The 18,619-nt window shown below is 35.0% G+C and overlaps 3 protein-coding genes and 1 pseudogene across 5 annotated transcripts; 2 read left to right on the forward strand and 2 right to left on the reverse strand.

The window, feature by feature from the left end:
* Positions 1–564: 564 nt before the first annotated feature.
* LOC142556164 (nucleobase-ascorbate transporter 6-like) lies at positions 565–7,875 on the reverse strand. 2 transcript variants are annotated; one of them, XM_075667466.1, is made up of 14 exons: positions 7,473–7,875; positions 6,415–6,512; positions 6,156–6,329; positions 5,840–5,940; positions 4,636–4,711; positions 4,462–4,521; positions 4,073–4,257; positions 3,275–3,371; positions 2,149–2,235; positions 1,802–1,860; positions 1,622–1,713; positions 1,463–1,540; positions 1,212–1,372; positions 565–1,036 (listed from the first exon to the last, which is right to left on the reverse strand). In XM_075667466.1, the coding sequence occupies exons 1-14, from the start codon at positions 7,573–7,575 to the stop codon at positions 818–820; spliced, it is 1,590 nt and encodes a 529-aa protein (XP_075523581.1). In that variant the 5' UTR covers positions 7,576–7,875; the 3' UTR covers positions 565–817. The 2 variants fall into 2 exon arrangements, with proteins under 2 accessions (XP_075523581.1, XP_075523582.1); XM_075667467.1 differs by lacking the exon at positions 7,473–7,875 and adding an exon at positions 7,066–7,401.
* A 2,446-nt stretch (positions 7,876–10,321) lies between these two features.
* LOC142556165 (putative inactive receptor kinase At2g26730) lies at positions 10,322–14,636 on the forward strand. 2 transcript variants are annotated; one of them, XM_075667469.1, is made up of 3 exons: positions 10,322–11,824; positions 12,180–12,797; positions 12,830–14,636. In XM_075667469.1, the coding sequence occupies exons 1-2, from the start codon at positions 10,567–10,569 to the stop codon at positions 12,767–12,769; spliced, it is 1,848 nt and encodes a 615-aa protein (XP_075523584.1). In that variant the 5' UTR covers positions 10,322–10,566; the 3' UTR covers positions 12,770–12,797; positions 12,830–14,636. The 2 variants fall into 2 exon arrangements, with proteins under 2 accessions (XP_075523584.1, XP_075523583.1); XM_075667468.1 differs by having other exon boundaries at positions 12,180–14,636.
* LOC142504508 (uncharacterized) lies at positions 13,776–14,252 on the reverse strand. Its single transcript, XM_075617359.1, has one exon. It carries the CDS (start codon positions 14,250–14,252, stop codon positions 13,776–13,778), a length of 477 nt encoding a protein of 158 aa, XP_075473474.1.
* LOC142504509 (pyruvate decarboxylase 2-like) lies at positions 14,434–17,673 on the forward strand (annotated as a pseudogene).
* The last annotated feature ends 946 nt before the right edge of the window (positions 17,674–18,619 follow it).

Below are 18,619 nucleotides of genomic sequence, written 5' to 3' on the forward strand. Positions count from 1 at the left end.
ATAATGATATTTTAAAATGATCTTTCTATTTCTATAATCACAACATGAGAAAAAAAAAGTTTAATATTAAATTTTATAATCACATTCTGTAATCATAATAATAATAATAATAATAAACGAAAATTAATATAAAATTGTTGGCTGTAACTGTATATATAATATCAAGAAATAATTCTACTGTTTAAATGATAAATTTCCTCAAGAACGAAAGTATCTGAGAAGCTTAATACACGCGTCACTCCTAGTGTCGGGGTCTTGTCACTCTTCGCGGCTGAGTACAAGGTGGTGGTGAGACATAACGGCCCGGATTCATCTTCATGATTTGTTGAGCATAAACAGGGAAATAGAGATTATCCCACTTTGCCAAATCAAGAAATGATTTATGCCATTCTTTAAGTTAAAGTTACCACTTCATCTATCAATCATACTCTTCCACTTAAATCATAATAAAATTAAAGAAATGCCCCTTCATGTTTGAAATGTTATATTGATTATCAAGCCATTTAAATCTCTCCTAATCCACAAACTTTTCACCAAAAAAGAAAACCAAGACGACACTAAAAATACTATAAGCATAGTATTTCGTGTAAAGGAACCGAGAAATGTACTTAGACGAGTTACAATTACAATCCAAGCATCCAAACACAAGATGAGTCAGTCATCTTGCAATTGTACCAAGTCTATATGTGTTCGTTCCACCACGTGTTAAAATACACGAGTCAGAAAACAATGGTGGTACTCTAGTGGCCCATATTGGTTTTTCAATATTACTTGAATTTTGAGCTGAGACTAACCATTCCCCTTTTCGGTATCAGAATTACACAGAAGGGAAATATTTGTTGAGATTGAAAGGTAGTGAATAGAATTCCTCGCTTCTGTTATCAGTCTTAAAGGACCGGAACCTGTCCCACCAATGTTTGCCTCGATCTTTCCTTATCTGACCATCCTTTCTGTGCAACGTCTTGTCCAAGAAATACGCGACTATGCCAGCTACGAAAGCTTTTGATGAGAAGGGGACATTTACCATGTCGTTGAACTGGAAATAAAGGGATAGAAAAAATTGTTCAAGAACGCATTTTTACATTATTTTCCAAGAATGCCACAAAACAAAACCAGGCATCAATTAAAGTTGTCGAGGAAAGAAACAAAAACAAAGAAGATATCATTTTTCTCGGCCAAAAAGTTTATAGGAAATTCATAGTCATGCATACCCATCTGGCTGTCGTGTTGACGGGTCCAAATCCTTCGATAGCGGTGTGCTCGTTGAAATATTGGGGGATAGACAAGCCCAGAAAAATAGAAAAGCCTAAGATAAATTTTGTCCGGAAACTGTTGAGGTTGCAGAACTGAAGAAAGCTTAGACCGGCCGAACCTGAATTCAAGATTAACGCTCAAATTCCTCATAAACATCATACCTAAAAGAAATGGGCTCAGAATACTTTGTCAAGCTTCATTTACATACCAACATATGCAAAGAAGAGACAGTACAAGGCAGCGACAATAGGTGCCGGTATTGAAGCAAAGACAGCTCCAAATTTCCCTGTAAGTATAATCGTTGCTTGTTAAAGTGACATTTGTTAATGAAACAAGTGATTAGCAAGCCAAGTGCAGAAAAGTTTACCGAGTACAGAAAAGAAAAGCATGAATCCAGCAGATATTTGCACTACTCTTCGGCTTCCAACACGTGTCAATGCTAATAGACCAGCATTCTCACTAGATACGAAATCAAGAAAAGGAAGATCTGAGTAAATGAAAACAGACAGACCGGAGAAAAGTGAACAAGTGATTGCGAATATCTTACATGGATACAGAAGATCCATTTGCAGTTCCAAACAAACCGGACAACAAGATTGCAACACCCTGTCATTCAGAGATGGGCCAAAAAAAGAAATCAAGTTCCGACAATAATAATTTTGGTTATCCAAATGAACAAGACACTATGAAAATAATCAAGGAGAAATGTTATAAAAGTATTTATTTGATACAGACGTTGATTGCAACACACGAAACTTATAAGAAAAATATCTCACTGAAATTCTATTTGATTTTTGTCAAGAATGTAGATTTCATATTTTTCTACTTTCTTTGTTGAGTAAAAGAAGCTGCAAAATCAAAACTTGAGTTATCCAACATGCCGAGCCTAATTACCTGCCAGCCTACACCACGGCTAAGAATTGATGGTGGCAAAGGGGTTGCACTTGCATATCTGGACACAGCAATGAATCCACCAGTGGACTGCATTAAACATTTCAAAACATGTCAAGAAAAATTACGTGTTACGTCTGTTAAATATGAAATTTCGTGAGAGAGCACAAGATTTACATGGTTCGACCATGAAAGAACTGTATCCACCAGAGAGATGTCCACGTGACTAAAATTCTTACAAAATCAGTTAAAATTTGAAGACCTAACATAGGTGAAACGTGTTGGAGATAAACATGATAGAAAACAATTCCTGAAATGATCTTGACAACATCAGTTCTGATTGAACAACGTATTATTTGATGTCCGACACTACCCTAATGTCAAGTGCGGGTATACTTTTTGTATTATTCAGCTTAAGACAGAAAATATCTTGCTCACAAAAGAATGGATAATAAAGATTGATATGCATGGTTCCATCTCCTTTATGCGATAATGAGACAGACATAATTTTATAGCAAAGGTACAAAAAAATTGTTCATCACACGGATACTAGTAATCATGTTAACAACAATTGAGAATAGATCTTTGTGGTTGTGGTAAATGTTAACCAGATCACGGATATATTATAGATGGCATACATGACCTACAGCATGAAAAAGACACCTTTACATAAAAGATAAAATCACACATAACTCAATGTAATTTGATTTGGGCATGGACCAATATTCACAAGACATACTAAATTTCTAAAACTCATATATTATTCTCCCGTAATTTTATTATAATCATCACTGTTTATACAACAACAAAAAGAGCAAGTTGAGGACAAATATGATAGAAAATATTATTTTAATTGAGCTCAATAAAATCATATCAAAATATATACCAATCTTGACAATATTAAATCCATTTCTATAGTATTTTCTTGATTTCCGATAAGAGACAAAGAAAAACCCATCAAATGAATTAGAGAGCAAATTCGCTTTTGCCTTTGGAAGAGTCTGAACACCAAAATGAAATCAATTATTGAAGTTTTGGTCTGCTTTAGTTCAAAAGGAACACCAATAGATGCTCTACAAAAAATGAAAAAAAAAAAATTGATAACAGAGAAACTGAGGTCAAAACAAACCTCTACAAGGGCAACAAATGCAGCCATCATCATTGCAAATACTTCACCAGCATCAAACGAAGGCGCTCCCCACTGAAAGGGATATGGAACTCTAATCCTGTATGTGCAAGGTCAATAAGGTCATAAGTAAGTCATTGCCAATACAGAGAAATAACAAATTATCAGGGAAGGCGATTATTAAATCATTGTATACATATACTTTTTACAGCAATTATTTTGCAGGAGGGGGTATGGGCACTGTCTTTTAAATTAAAATTCTACGCAGATGGTAAGAGTTTAAGAAGAGAGATGAAAGGGCTGCTCACAACTCCACCATCGATTCATACATGATATCAACAAGTCAGAACATTCACAATTCACAACTAACTGAATCCTACACTGCAAAAAGAGGGTACATAGCCATTGGCCCTTGCACTGAAACAGTAGCCGCATATCTCAAGCTCAAAAACTTATATGATCAACCAACGAGAATCAAATGTTCTTGAAACATGGAACAGATATATGTTAACTTATTTGCGTCCAAATAAAATTTAATGTCTGATGCTACTACATATTTTATTTAAACCCAAAATTGACTCAAGATCCATGTGCCCAACCAGCTTACCATTGTGGAACAGATGGTTTCCAAAGAGTTACGTCTCAGGTTTAAACTCGGTAATGCGTGGGAAAAAGTGAAAAAACTACACACACATACACATATATAGTGCCAAACAGCACTTAATGACAGAAGTATGCAAATAGCTCACAATCATAGGGTTATGAAACACAACTGATGATTAAGCAAAACCTTCAGCATACCATGGAGCAGCAGCAATAAGTCCAGCACGATCAGTTCTGCAGCTCGTTTGGGTCTTCGGTGGCTTTCCATTATAGGCCCCACCCACAGTAAGCAGGTGTGCATATATCCACACAATTGTGACCGAGAATATCACTGCAAAGCGATCAAAAATATTCTTTCCTGGACGTATGAAATGGACCAAGTACTGCAACAAGAAAAATCCAATTCCATTCAATCACAGTACATCAGACAAATGCTGCAACAAAAAGTAAAGTAACTCCTATGCTAACATTTATAGCAGCAAAATTTCTTGGGCACAAAAATTGAAATATTTAGAGAAAGCAATCTCCGATTAGTACTATCAAAGCAAGATTGTAATACGAAGTTGACATGCAATTCAAGATGTCACCTGAGAAAAGATAACCAAAATGATGAGTTGTGGTAACCCGATCTCAACACAGTTGGCAACCTAAAAATCAAGGATGGCGCATCAAATCCAGCTGTTTCTTTTTATCAGAAGGAAACTGTGACGAATATGTTCAGGAAAACACAAAGAATGAAATTAATTAGCCCTTGTTCGTACCCCAGGGAATCCAAGCTCGTAGAGTCCAAAACCGGCAAGAGCCACCAATGGAACAGCAGAAAGTGGACTCAGAAACCTGTAAGTGTTACACATGGATGAGAAAAAACAGAAACACTACATGAAGTGAATTTGTTCACACAAAAATCTTGGGTAAATGCGTGTGTCTCAATAATAGATTTGTCAACGGTATCATTCGCTAGAAAAATATACTCAAATATATCAAAGAGACATAGACCAAGTTCTTAACAGCCCACTCATCAATCACAAATACTATACCTTATTTAGCTGGATTATATTACTTCATTGACGACTATGTTAATGTCGAATTTTCTGTACTGGCGAACCAATTAGATTTAAAAAACAACACAAAATCCAATTACTATAAACACAATAATTCATGGCAGATGCTAAAGCACAAAACGAAGTGTCGACATTGACCCAGCCAAAAAGCATCCAAATCATAATGCATTATCTAAACGGAAGCACTTGGTCTAGAATAGGTGAGATTTCTCCTCGAAAAATAGTATTTACTTAAGAGGGCTAAGACATTGAAGGATAGTAGGACACCCCAGACCTCTCCTAGTGTTTTATTTATTTACCTTCTAACTGGTCTCTATAAAAAGAAAATAAATTCCAATCTTAAGCTAACACTAGCTTTTACGGGCTATTAGAACCTTGTTAGCCATGAAGCTGACCAAGCCAACACGTGGATATGTGATTCTGCCTACCTACACATTTTTATTCCACTTGTATGGTAAGATAAAGTAAATACCTTAAATTTCAATAATTCTCTATCCATATTTCCATAGTTCACATGGGTTCAGAGATAAATCTCCATTGAAATTATGGTTTGGATTCTTTGCTTTTGCACTCTAGCTAGGAATCATTAAACCATATATATTAACATGCTGACGCAATCATGAAATCTTTTAAAGAACAGAATCTGCCAATGTATGCGCGGAAATATAATCTCTCATTTCTATCTTATTTCTGTCTTTAATAATTTTTATATGGTCAAGTATTATCACTAGTTTTTCTATTTTATTTCTCTACAAAATGTCATGATGTTCTTCAAAATGGCATGCGTATAGCGCAAGTGCTGGCAAGACCAGCAACATTATGTAAATGATAAAATAACAATCTGAGTTCTCCAAGCTTGGTGAAACTGGTGATAGGCATATCAAAAACGTAATTCATAACAAACCTTGTAACATTTCGCCAAAGACCACTGAAACCAAGGACTATCTGAATGGTGGAGGCAACAATAAATGCACCCTGGGTGGCACGCATTATCTTCTTGAACTTCTGCACCATCATTTACAATTAACATAATTAGCAAAAAATAAATAGAAGTATTAAAACCTTCTAGCGTTTCTTTATTTCCAATTCTTTTGCAGCTGTATAGCTTAAAATTGAGGAAAGCTTATAATTTTAGCCGAAACAAGCACCATGGCACAAGAACAATGTTCTCAAAAAGGAACATAAAAAGTATCAACCGAAATAGTATGAAGATCACAAACCGAAATAGGATCTGGATCACTCCATCTTCCAGACAGGATTATGGAAATTGTGGGTGAGACGAAGGTGTATGATCCTCCAATTACAACAGGTAATCTGGTTCCAAACCATGTCTGTAACAGAGTATTCAATCCGGCAACGAAAAGAAGAGTCTGGATAACTTGTGCTTTCTCACCCTAAAGGCATGTGCAAGGCTACATAAGGAATACAAAATCAAGCAGAAAACGAACTTCGAGATAATATAAGCACTCGAACGCTCACATTTCCTCCTCCCATTTGAGGAACCAGGGCAGTGGGGATGATGACGGTTGTACCGAGCATCACAAGATAATGTTGAAATCCAAGAAGAATAGCCTCAGCTGCAAAACAAAAATCAGAGTTAAATAATTCAATCAGAACCCATGTATTCAAGCATTTGGAAAGATACACAATGTTGATTGAGTCACTGATAATTTCAAAGCTATTAAAGGAAAAAAGGGGACGAGATAAACTCGAAGATCACTCAGAAATGCATTGCTGCTTAATGATTTTACAATGCCTCAAATTAGGATAACTACTTAAAGTTATTCTGGAAAAACAACGAAAGGTTATCTTGAGTACCGAATAGACCGAAAGGTTGTTGAACCAGGATCCTCAAAATTAAACAAGTTAGATGTCTCCAAAGAAGGAAACAAAAAACAGCGGATCTATCTAAAGTATCAACACGAACTGTAATAAAATAGCCAGAAAAGCACACAAAACCATTAAAACATGCTATTTAAAAAACATATTGAGTGAAAGCATCAGTTCCAGAAAGGCAGATTCAGATTCAAACATGACATTCAATTTTCAAGGCTAAAGTAGATTTAACAATCTTTTGATCAGCAAAAATTGAACATAAAAATATCTCAAAAAAAGAGCAGGAAAGGGTACATAGATTAACAAGAATCGGAAAATAGTAGATACTAGTCGGCCAGGCAAGGGAAAATGCATAAAGTCCTTATAGAATAACATAGATTGCTAAAATCTGTCTCCACGCAGATAGTCTGCAACACTTTCTGCCAACACCTTGAAAAAAATTGCCACGAGAATATTCCATCAAAATAAAAGAAAAAAATTATTGCCACGAGAATATACCACTCAAATAAAGATGACAAAGAAAAAGGAAAGCTGAAGAAAATTAACTCTCCCAAAAAAAAAGGAAAGGAAAGGAAAGGAAAGGAAAGCCAGTAGCCCAAACAATTCACAACCACTATATGCCAAATTTTACAAGAATAATAAAAGAATGTACTAAATAAAGTGAAGAAATAAGTGTCTAATTTCATAGAACAGATACTAACGCCAAGGAGGCGGACTGGTAATGCAATAAGAAACATTTGGAAGCTGATCCTTTGGTGGGTGTGGCGCTGGCTCATCTGACTTCGGTGCTGCTCCCACAGCCATTTTTCTTCTCTCTATGGAGAAATAGAGTAGAAAAACAGTTTTCAAGACTTCTCAGTGGGACTCACGAGCTGCAAAATGCGAAAAATCCCAAAATCTGCAAACATCCAGATCAGAAATCTTCAAGAAAATGCTGAAAGGGAAGAAAATGCAAACGATGTGAAAACCGTAGGAACTCGGGAACAAATGAAGATCCAAGTAATAAAAGCGCAACAACCCACATGTAACTTCCCCCACACTATGCTACGCGGCCCACCGCTTTATGGCAACATTGAAAAGTAAAAGAACATAAAATCATGGGGAAAAATAAATCAGGAAAATGAAAATGTAACAGAAGAGGTGTATGTATTAAGTGTCATAATTGCAACAAAATAGAAAATAATTATCATTATAAAAAAAGTAGTAAGAAAGTGACCTGCTCGTGAGCTTGTCAAGAACCAAATCAACGAGGATGCGAAACAAGCAAAGTCAATATAACAAAGACCCCACCTCCAGAAAAGTTTCAGTAAAAAGGCAAGACTCTCCAAGGAGATGACAAGTGAGAAAAGGAGAGAACTTTACAGGATGGTTGGCAATTTTTTCGTATAAAATGCTAGGAAATAGTTCGAGAAACAAGTCAGAGCCAAAGTGTAACGATTAACTAGCTCAAGATTTGTGAACCATTAGCGAATACTTGATAGAGTCTTAAAGCAAATAATTTAATATTTTTTAGTGTGTTCTTGACAGGGTTGTTGGGTTTCAGTACATTTTATTAAACAAGAAAGTGTGCGTTTTGAAATTTGCGACATTAAAGATTCTCTCCTAGCAAAATCAGGTCCGCTGTTGTAATTTGGAAGTTGGGGGTGAAGACAAATGGGTGGATTTTGTTTTTTCAACCTCGATCCATTATAATTATTTAATTAAATAGTTGATCAATATTATTTTACAAATTCTCTTTGAAAAAATAGCTACTCTTTTTTGGCTAAAGACTCCTTCATTAGACTAGATCTCTTGTGAGACTGTCTCACAAATTTTTATCTGTGAGATGGGTCAACCTTACCGATGTTCACAATAAAAAATAATACTCTTAGCATAAAAAGTAATACTTTTTCATGGATGATCCAAATAAAAGATTCGTCTCACAAAATACGACCCGTGAGACCGTCTCACACAAGTTTTTATCTCCTCCATTATTATTTTTAGTTCATTTCGCAACCTCTATTTGTTGGCTATTGCTTTCCAAGTGATGTTGATTTTTTTGATCGTTTTCTTTTAGGAGCTTTTAAATTTGGTTGGTGAGATAAACTTTTCATGCGTATCCCTTTCCACAATTTTTTTTATTCCTTATTATTATTTTATTCCTTCTCATTCGTTTAAATTTACTTAATTTTGTTGTCATCTTAATTCGATCCAAAAATATCATATCCAATAAGAACCTTATTTCCTTTAATTACCAGTTGTAACCACTAAATTAATACAAGGATATAGACTTCATATGCCTATATTTTTATGAGCCCGAGAGATATGTCGATGAAATCCAGTTTATTTGTGTTTCCGGCCACAATGTTCAATCCAAATATATTAAAGAACAAGCCCAATAATTGTAACCCAAAAACAAGGATGATTCGTTTTGTTTCGTAGTTTATGTTTCGGTGTGTACTGAGTAAATTTTTGCGATCTGACACAGACTGTCTATCTCTTTTTCAGATGCATGATATGAATATAAGTCAAATATAATAATTTATTAACGTACGAGAATACAATAAAATTGTTTAAAAGATAAAAAAAGTCAAATTGCAATTTGATTATTTATATACACGTTTTATTGATGATTCTGATGTTGTACCTATACATTTTAGTTTTCCTTGGCTTGTAGCACATCTAGTATCGATGTCCTAAGTTTGAGAAGAGTTATTATTATTTTTTTAGATTGAATTATAACAAAACTTCTCCCTCAAAATAAAAAAAGATGAGCAAAAAATAATCAGTTTTGGTAGTGTGAGACTTTTAAAATAACTACTTTAGAAGACATCAATATATTTAAGTACATAATTACTTTTCTCGACCTACTAAAAACCCGCTCAAGTCGCTCCCTATTTTACATAGAAAAAAATCTAAACAAAACTATTCAACTCTTCTAAATTGAAATAATTTTGTGATAATTGTTTAGTATTATTTGATCAAATAAATAATAATAATAACACATGCAACGCGTGTGCATCTTTTACTAGTATATACGAAATGAAAATGAGGATTTAGAGATATGGCTTGATACAACAACGGAAACAACCAAACCGTGGTTCATATTTCCGTCACTAATAGACAACATATTCCTACATCTTCGTCGTTGCTCCGTCGCTAACCTTGTTTAGCGATGGAAATTTCCCGTTGCTATAATTAATTATTTGCAGTGTTAATTCTATCTTGGTGATTTTCACGTATTCAATGTTGAGAAGTGGTCTGAAGTATTTTGCTTAAAATATATCATATATTGTAATTAGAGGTGACAAAAATTATATAATGTTTCTAAGAAGATTATGTTAAAATTCGATTTCTTTATCATTGGACGAGGAGACAGTTTCCATTTCCCTACACATGGGTTCTATCATCAAATTTTCTTAATTAAATGCCATTTGTTTTTTTTTTTTGGCATAAATAAAGTTTTCAAATAAGCGTATCTAAGAACTCAAGAAAAAAGTCGAGGAGTAGGCAGCTCAGGTTATAAACAAAACAAAGATAAATAAATTTGACACTTTCCCACTGCCGGCTTTAAACATATTTATTTCTACTCATTTGTCCTTTTCTGTTACCCCTCTTGTATTTGTTTGTATATACAGATCACAATCCATCGGCCACTCCCTGGAATGATCTTCCAGAAATCCAACCATTAATCGGAAAATCCGTAATACTTTTAGTTATGATATCATTACTTTAATTTGTCACGACCACAACATAATGCTCTTCATTGTTTAACCTTGGCAAAATCAAGAAAATCCTTGCTATTTTAAGAAGAAGATGGATCGACCTCGGGTGTGGCAGTTCTTTCTTCTCTTGTCGATGGCTTCTGCAGAAACAACGGAAGTAAGGGAAGCAATGGTGCAATTCATGCAAAAACTTTCTCCCCAAAACATTCAGAGAGAACCCAACTTTGGTTGGAATTTGAGCTCGGACCCTTGTGCAGATAAATGGAAAGGAGTAACCTGTTACGTTGATTCTCCAAGAATCAAGAAAATTGTACTCAATGAGGAAAACCTAACAGGTTTATTTGACGCAGCCTCTCTTTGTGTGAGTAGGGCTCTTCTCGTATTGAGCCTAAATTCGAACAACATTGTTGGGATGCTTCCAGAAGAGATATCAGCATGCAGTCTTTTAACACATGTTTACTTAAGTGGAAATAATTTCGCGGGCGATCTCCCAGGTTCCCTTTCCAATTTAAGTGATTTGAAGAGGTTTGATGTATCAAGAAATGGATTCTACGGAGTAATACCGGACATGTCAAGAATATCAGGTTTGCTGACTTTTCGAGCCGAAAATAACCGGCTAACTGGAGGTATACCTCAGTTTGATTTCTCCAAGATTCAAGATTTCAATGTCTCTTACAATAATCTCAGTGGCGAGATTCCTGATGTGAAGGGACGTTTCAATGAGACTAGCTTTTTAGGGAATCCAGGATTATGTGGAAAGCCTACGTCTAATACTTGCACCCAAAAAAAGAATACAGGGAAAACTTTGCAAGATTATCTGATGTACTCTGGATATGCTGTAATTGGATTGCTCATTTTTTGCCTAATTGGTTTCAAATTGATCATGAAATGCAAAAGTAAACAGAAAGATGATGTCCCCACAAAGGATTCCCAGACAGGCATGGTCATCAGCCCGTCGAGCGAGTCTAAAAGCATTGGTGGTGGAAACCGGTCTGAATTTTCTATAACATCTGTTGACAGTGGGAAGGATTCTTCCCTAACCGTACTACACAGTCCGGTGTCTGAAGGGTTGAAATTCGAGGATTTGTTACGTGCTCCGGCCATATTGATTGGAAGAGGCAAACATGGAAGTCTGTATAAAGTTACACTAAGTGAAGGAGTGATTCTTGCAGTGAAAAGGATCAAGGGTTGGGATGTTTCAAAGGACGAGTTCACGAAGAGAATGGAGGCGATAGATCAAGTGAAGCATCCAAATGTATTGCCTGTGATTGCGTTTTATTGTTCCAGAAAAGAAAAACTCCTGGTTTATGAGTTCCAAGAGATAGGCAACCTATTCAAGCTTCTTCATGGTAATTTTTTACTCCCTATTCGCATCCCTGTGGTTATATCATTGCTAGTGAAACTTACCTTGAAAAATCATCCTACAAAATAGGCAATTCGAATCTTCTGAGACATTTCTTTGTTGCATCCTTAAAATGTTACGGTCATAAATTGGTTTAGCTAGCTAGCAATTCTCGTGATGATGATTCATATATTTGAGAGGTCCTCCAGTCTGATGCTAATAGACCTCACAAACTAACATTTCGGCATTGAACTTTTCTCTCAAACTTGTAGCCCAATATTATATTATATGTGGTTCATATGCATGTCAAAAAAAAAAAATTTTGCACGACTATTATAAAGTTATCGTACTGCCAATTCCAGCTGGACCCGAGAAAGGGGAACAGTTCAATTGGGAAAGCAGACTAGACATTGCAGCCAAAATTGCGGATGCGTTAGCTTTCATGCATGAGAGACTACAAACTGTTGGAATCCCTCATGGAAATCTAAAATCCTCCAACATCCTACTAAACAAAGAAATGGAACCTCTAATATGCGAGTATGGCTTGGCAGTGATCAACAATCAAGCTGATTCTCATCTGGCCCAAATCGAGAGATCTGATCAAGACAATGATTTCCCCATTGTAAATGAAAGAAACAACATCTTTAAGGCCGATGTGTACAACTTTGGAGTTATCCTCCTCGAGTTATTGACAGGGGAACTTGTTCCAGACAACGGGTATGATCTAGCTGCATGGGTTGATTCTGCTATTCGAGAAGAATGGACCAAAGAGGTTTTCGAAAAATCATTGGTTTCAGAAGGTGCAAATGCGGAGAGGATGGTGAATTTGCTGCAGGTGGCTTTGGAATGCATCAGTTCTTCAGCAGAAACGAGGCCGAGTATGAGGGAAGTTGCTCATCTGGTAAACTCGATAGAGGAATATGAAGAGAAATCTAAAAGTTCTGATCGCTAATGAATTGTCAGCAATGATATATAATATAGTCTAAATGAAACTCAGACTCCCTTTTAAAAGAGAGAACCTTTGAAATTCCCCAGCACATATCAAATCAATATTCATTTACTACAATTATATAAAGAATGTTATATAGTCAATCTTTTGTTTCCCAAAATTTCATTTACTAGTATTACTTCGATTGCATCTTCAAACATTCTCTTACTCGACATTCCCTAAACATAAAAAAAATAATTAAAAGATCTTTCATTCCAAATCATCTATTTTAATTATTTTAATGGCAATGGTACCAACTAAAACAATGAAAAAAATCCCACTTGGAAGAATCCTATGGGCGGCTGTATTTTGGGCAAAAAAAGTTTATTCGACAGATATTTAGGGAGGATTTTTATTTGCTTTCCAATTGGAATATGTCTGACAACTGGATCTTGTGACGCCAGTTGACAGTAAGAGAGAAAATAGATACAGAGTCGGGAACGTCGATTAAAAAATCAATTTAACTACAGTCAATAGCAATTTACTGCTCCCGAAAACTTTCAGAATACATGCTTAACTATTTGTTTGAAGTTTAGAGAAAATATATTTTTGATGCACTTTCTATATATAAAATCATATCTTCGATACATTTCCACTAAAAAAGTAGTGGGTTCAAAGAAAACAATGATGAATTAAAATAATCGATAAAAATAATTATAAGAGGAAAAATATTAACTTCCCACTCGGATTTTGACTCATACTGTCGACGTCAAACTTTAATCCTCCAACAATAAACAATAATTTAATAGAAAGTCGACAAAAAAATATCAGATAATCAAACGCAAACTAATAATCTGATGTTTTTATGTCATTCTCCCACTAAATATTATATACAAAATAAAAATCAAAGACCAAAAAAAAATAATAATTTTGGACAAAAAAAGGGGAAATCACTGAGACTCGCTAAATTTGATGAGCTGTGATCGAGAATACCTCGGACGCCAGCGCAGAACAGCACTTCCGGCGTTAATTAAACGAAGGTGACCCCTTCCTTGCCGAAATCCATGGAACCCTTGGCGTACCTAGACGAGAAATTCCGCGAGAAGTACCCATCCTCTCCGTCATCATCGAAATGAACGTTCTGCCCCGGCCCCTCGTCGAAGTTCATGGCGTAACTCAATGGGTCGTACTGTACATTCACGTGCTTTCCGCTCCCGCTCCTATTCCTATTCCGATTGAACCGGCGTACGAAGGTCTTCCACCTTGGACCAGCCACGATCTCCGACAATTCTCGGATCTTCTTCAGTAAGCTCACTCCACGGGACCAAAGCGAGTTTCCGGAAGGGATCTCGGACGCCCGTATCTTCTGCCACCACGCCAATCCAACATCGGGGGATGGGGAGGAGTTTGTGTAGAAGAAAAAACAGCAGCGGCGCTTCTGGAAGAGAGTATCCGATGCTTCGTCGATTGGCTGCACGCTTTGGCGCGAGAACCCACCAGCCTCCATTGCCCTATAGCACAAACACAGACACAGACACAGACACAGTCGTTCGTGCGTGTGTGTATATATATATGCGTGTGTGTGGAGAAATTGAGAAGGGTTTTGCCCTACTTTGTCAATCTATTTGCAAAGCAGGAATATTTCTTCCGGATTCTCTGAAATCAATTTGAGCAATTATTGCGTGTTGATGGAAAGTTGGCTTGAAAGAAAGTAACGGCTAAAGGGAGATGCGTAGTGTATATATATATCTTTTGAAAGGTCGTTTTTGCCTTTACCGTGGGGACATGTACAGTGTCTAAGAAGGGTATGGCAGTACTTTCCAGTTCATTGTACAGACGATAATTGCTACAGCCTGGCATTTCCATATGTACACATTGCAGTGTAGGACAAATATTTATATATATACTAGTTATTTTGGACATACAATGCGTGTGTATAATTTTTTTTTATTATTATCGATAGATTAAAGTGAAATTTGACAAATTATGGATGAACTAAATTGATATTTAAATTGTTGAAATAAAAAAAAAATGTGTGTTGAAATAAAAAAAAAACAAAACAAAAGTATAATATTAGTATCATATAAAGGTAAAATTGGAAGAAAAAATTGGTGTCTATCGTATCCTCATCCTTAATAAAATATAATATAATATATATAACAAAAAATAAAACTTTTTTTTTAGCGAACCAAAAATAAAACTTTTTTTTTAGCAAACCAAAAATAAAACTTTAGATTTCAAATATAAGAAAAGTTAAATTCTAAAACAATTCTTAAGAAATAAAAAAAAATAGTGAAACGGTTCATGGTCGATTTTTATAATTTGACCTTTTTAAAATTTATTTTAAATATGATTCATATAAGACCTTGACTGATTCTCGATCGAATCAGTTTGATTTTAAAAACTTGAGCATAAGATAGATTGATTCTGTATTTCTCCGGATTGGATATTTAAAATGAGCGTAATTTTTTTGTGAGACGATCTCACGAATCTTTTCTGTGAGACGAGTCAATCCTACCGATATTCATAATAAAAAGTAATACTCTTATCATAAAAATCAATATTTTTTTTATAGATGACTCAAATAAGAGATCCGTCTCACAAAATGCGACCGCCTAACACAAGGAATTGTAAGTTGTTTCAGAATAAAAAATAAAAAAAATGACAAAACTTTAGGTTTATTTATTTAGATAATATAAAAAATTATTATATTTATCAATTTATAATATAAAATGAGTTTGTATGACAAAACAAGATTTCCGACGCACCTCTCTCAAGAGATAGAGTTCCCAACCTTAGGCCGTTAAAAAAAAAAAACAAAAGAAAAAAGAGAGAAGGGTCGGGGTCCGAAACTTTGGTATACATCTTAAACCATAACGGGTCGGGTTTAGAAACTTTGGCCCATCTTAAGCCATAGCTCCTAAATTTTGATTAGGATAGCTAGAAATTAAGAATTAGGAAAATAATATATAGTTTTATTTTTTAAAAAAAATTATTTCTAGAACTTTTGTAGTTTATCATATATATTTTTGTATCGATACTTAAAATCTAACTTATTAAAAGAATTGATAAGATTGTGTTGGATGTAATTGATTCCAAAAAATCGAAGAAGTCCAGCCAGTAATATTATATCGTTCAACAAATTATTCTAATAAATTTTTTTTTTACTAATATCATAAAAGATTCGAAATCAGTACTAAAAGCTCGTATTCCCGAAATTAATTAACTAAGCAAAAACCACGTACAATCATGCACGGTATATATAAGCATCATCCCTTTTACCCATTCTACGGACATCACTTTTCACTGTCGATTTTTAACTGCCCCCGATTTTTTTTACTGTCGATTTCAGCCAGGAACTGAGATGTTTCCAGGCCGTCACGTGTTACCAGGTGAATTCGGGGATCGGATATGTAAAATCGTGGATTAAAATATTGTTTCGGAGTCTTCATGTATAATCTTTTAGAATTGTCATATTTAACATATTTTTCTATACGTTATCACTTTGCAGGAATAATGCTTAATTTTTGCTTTCTATCTTGATGCTTTCTCAGCTCGAGTGTTGATGAAATTCCTCGACGGTGAAACAGATTGAGCAATTAAAGGGGCCTTGAAGCTGCAATAAATGTAGCAGCAGTCTTTCTAAACATGGCAGTGAAGCCGGTGATTGCTGGCGGGCCAAAACTACGAGTTTCTAAGGCTTGCTCTGAATTTGTTGAGCTCGTAAATGCCTGAGGTAATGGTCCCTGAGCAGCATCCTCACTTCATCGGCACATACTGAGGTGCAGTAGGGACAGCATTCTGTGGTGAGATTGTGGAATCTGCGATGCTTATATATTTGTGGGCCCGATCTTTAACGACTACAGTTCGGTGGGATAACTCCCTCTTGCTGAAAAGGGACAAAGCAATTATCGTGCGACCTGATCGTGTCATCGTTGCTCATGGCCCTTCATTTGGCTGTGTCTTGATGAAAGATTTCCTTCGGGAAATGACAAAGAAAATAGAGGAAAACGCTACTGCGTATGAGAATTACAAGCGGATTTATGTGCCTGATGGGTTGCCTGTCAACAATGAGTCTAGCGGGCCACTGAGAATGAATGTGCTTTTCCAACATATCCAAAAGATGTTGTGTGGGGAAACCTCTGTGATTGCCGAAACAGAGGATTCTTGGTTTAATTGTCAGAAACTGAAAATGCCTGAGGGATGTGGCTAAGTGGAGATTTTGTTTGTTTGATTGTCATTTTGTGCCATTTTCGATACTATAAAACTTGAAGCAAAAAGGTGGTGTTGTTGCAGGTATGAGTTTCAAATGCAGTGTGGATCGATTGGTTGGTCAGTTGGTGCTACATTAGGTTATGCACAATCTGTTCCCAAGAAAAGGGTGATTGTTTGCATCGGTGATGGAAGCTTTCAGGAAACTAAAAACCCTTCAAAGTTTAACCATAGTGAAACTTCAAGTTGTTCCTATCTATTACTGTATATTTTTTAAGGATGAAATCAAAATAATGTTAAAGAACTTGAAATGTATACACGCGAAAGCTCTAATTATGAGAAGCGTAAAAGGTGTGTGTGCCTGAGGCCAGCCCTTTAGGCAAGAAATGCTTTGATCGTGAATCATAGCTTGGTGTGCCTGCTTTGAACACATTGCACGAAAGGATTGTGAATCACAAGTCAAATGCAATGCAGTGACATCCATTTTCTTTTTGTTAGCCTTTTAGGGGATCCTACACCTACAATGCAGCTCCAATTCTAATAACCATAATGCGCACGCCATTAACTAGTGACATAAAATGATGTTTCTCGGCAGGTGACTGCACTAGATGTTCAACAATGATCCGATGTGCGCAAAAGAGCATTATTTTCTTGATCAACAATGGTGGGTAGTACACCACTGAAGTTGAAATCCATGATGGCCCTTACAATGTGATCAAGAAAATTCAAATTTTATGGGATTATTCGTTAGAAATTTAAGATATGTTATATATACAATTAGAGCTGCAATTCTTGTTATAAATATTACATAACTCAATTTGAAATTTTAGGTCCTTTAATTTATTCATCACTTTTATGTTTGTGGATCGATTTTCATTTATCTTTCATCAATGTAGGAATATCATTTGACATATTGTGATCGGATCAAGTTCAAAATATAATTAGGCCCAAGTTTTTGAGCTAGAGCTGGCTCATATAATTATTTAATTTTGTTGTATTTGAATCTTTAATAATAGAATTATGTTATAAAGAAAATACTGATTGAATTTTGAAAAATAAATGATATAGTTTAGATATATTTTATGATATTCGTAAACAAAGTAAACAAAATATTTTTTAGAAAAAAATAAAAACTGTATGTTAGTTTATTTCCGAAAACCAAAATGCAGAATTCTTATGAAGTATATTTATAAAATATTTTTATTGAGCTTCAATAATTTTAAAATACTGATACGTCTAAGATTTTGGACCGGTCGATTAGTTTGAAATTGGAGTTTAAATGAATTGAAATAAGCTCAATAAGGAAAAAAAAACTAAGGGTAGATTTCGTCTTGAATTAAATATATTTGAGCTCAATTTCGATTCAAATATCGAATATTTAATATTTTTTAAATTTAAATCAAGACTCAAGTTCGAATTCGTCTCAAAATATTCAAATATATTCGTGAACTACTCGAAAATAATGATTTTAAATATATTTAGTTAGTATATAATTATATTAATATAATATTAAAATTCACGAATTATCAAACAAAATAATTTTAAGTTCGAATTCGACTTGACTTTTTTCAAACATATTTGAATATGACCCAAATTTGATAATTTCAGATGCACATTAAATAACTTATTGGTATTGGGCTGCTCCACTTTCTTGGTGCAACT

Source organism: Primulina tabacum, chromosome 9 (genome assembly GCF_025594145.1).
Source record: "Primulina tabacum isolate GXHZ01 chromosome 9, ASM2559414v2, whole genome shotgun sequence".
NCBI classification, from domain to species: Eukaryota; Viridiplantae; Streptophyta; class Magnoliopsida; order Lamiales; family Gesneriaceae; genus Primulina; species Primulina tabacum.

Coding starts and splice junctions, on each gene's coding strand:
- LOC142556164 (XM_075667466.1), bottom strand. CDS start 7,575: ATGGCTGTGGGAGCAGCACCGAAGTCAGATGAGCCAGCGCCACACCCA. Junction 6,513..7,472: donor TACCAGTCCGCCTCCTTGGC/GTTAGTATCTGT, acceptor TTTGTTTTGCAG/CTGAGGCTATTCTTCTTGGA. Junction 1,861..2,148: donor GCCGTGGTGTAGGCTGGCAG/GTAATTAGGCTC, acceptor TCTGAATGACAG/GGTGTTGCAATCTTGTTGTC.
- LOC142556165 (XM_075667468.1), top strand. CDS start 10,567: ATGGATCGACCTCGGGTGTGGCAGTTCTTTCTTCTCTTGTCGATGGCT. Junction 11,825..12,179: donor CCTATTCAAGCTTCTTCATG/GTAATTTTTTAC, acceptor TGCCAATTCCAG/CTGGACCCGAGAAAGGGGAA.
- LOC142504508 (XM_075617359.1), bottom strand. CDS start 14,252: ATGGAGGCTGGTGGGTTCTCGCGCCAAAGCGTGCAGCCAATCGACGAA.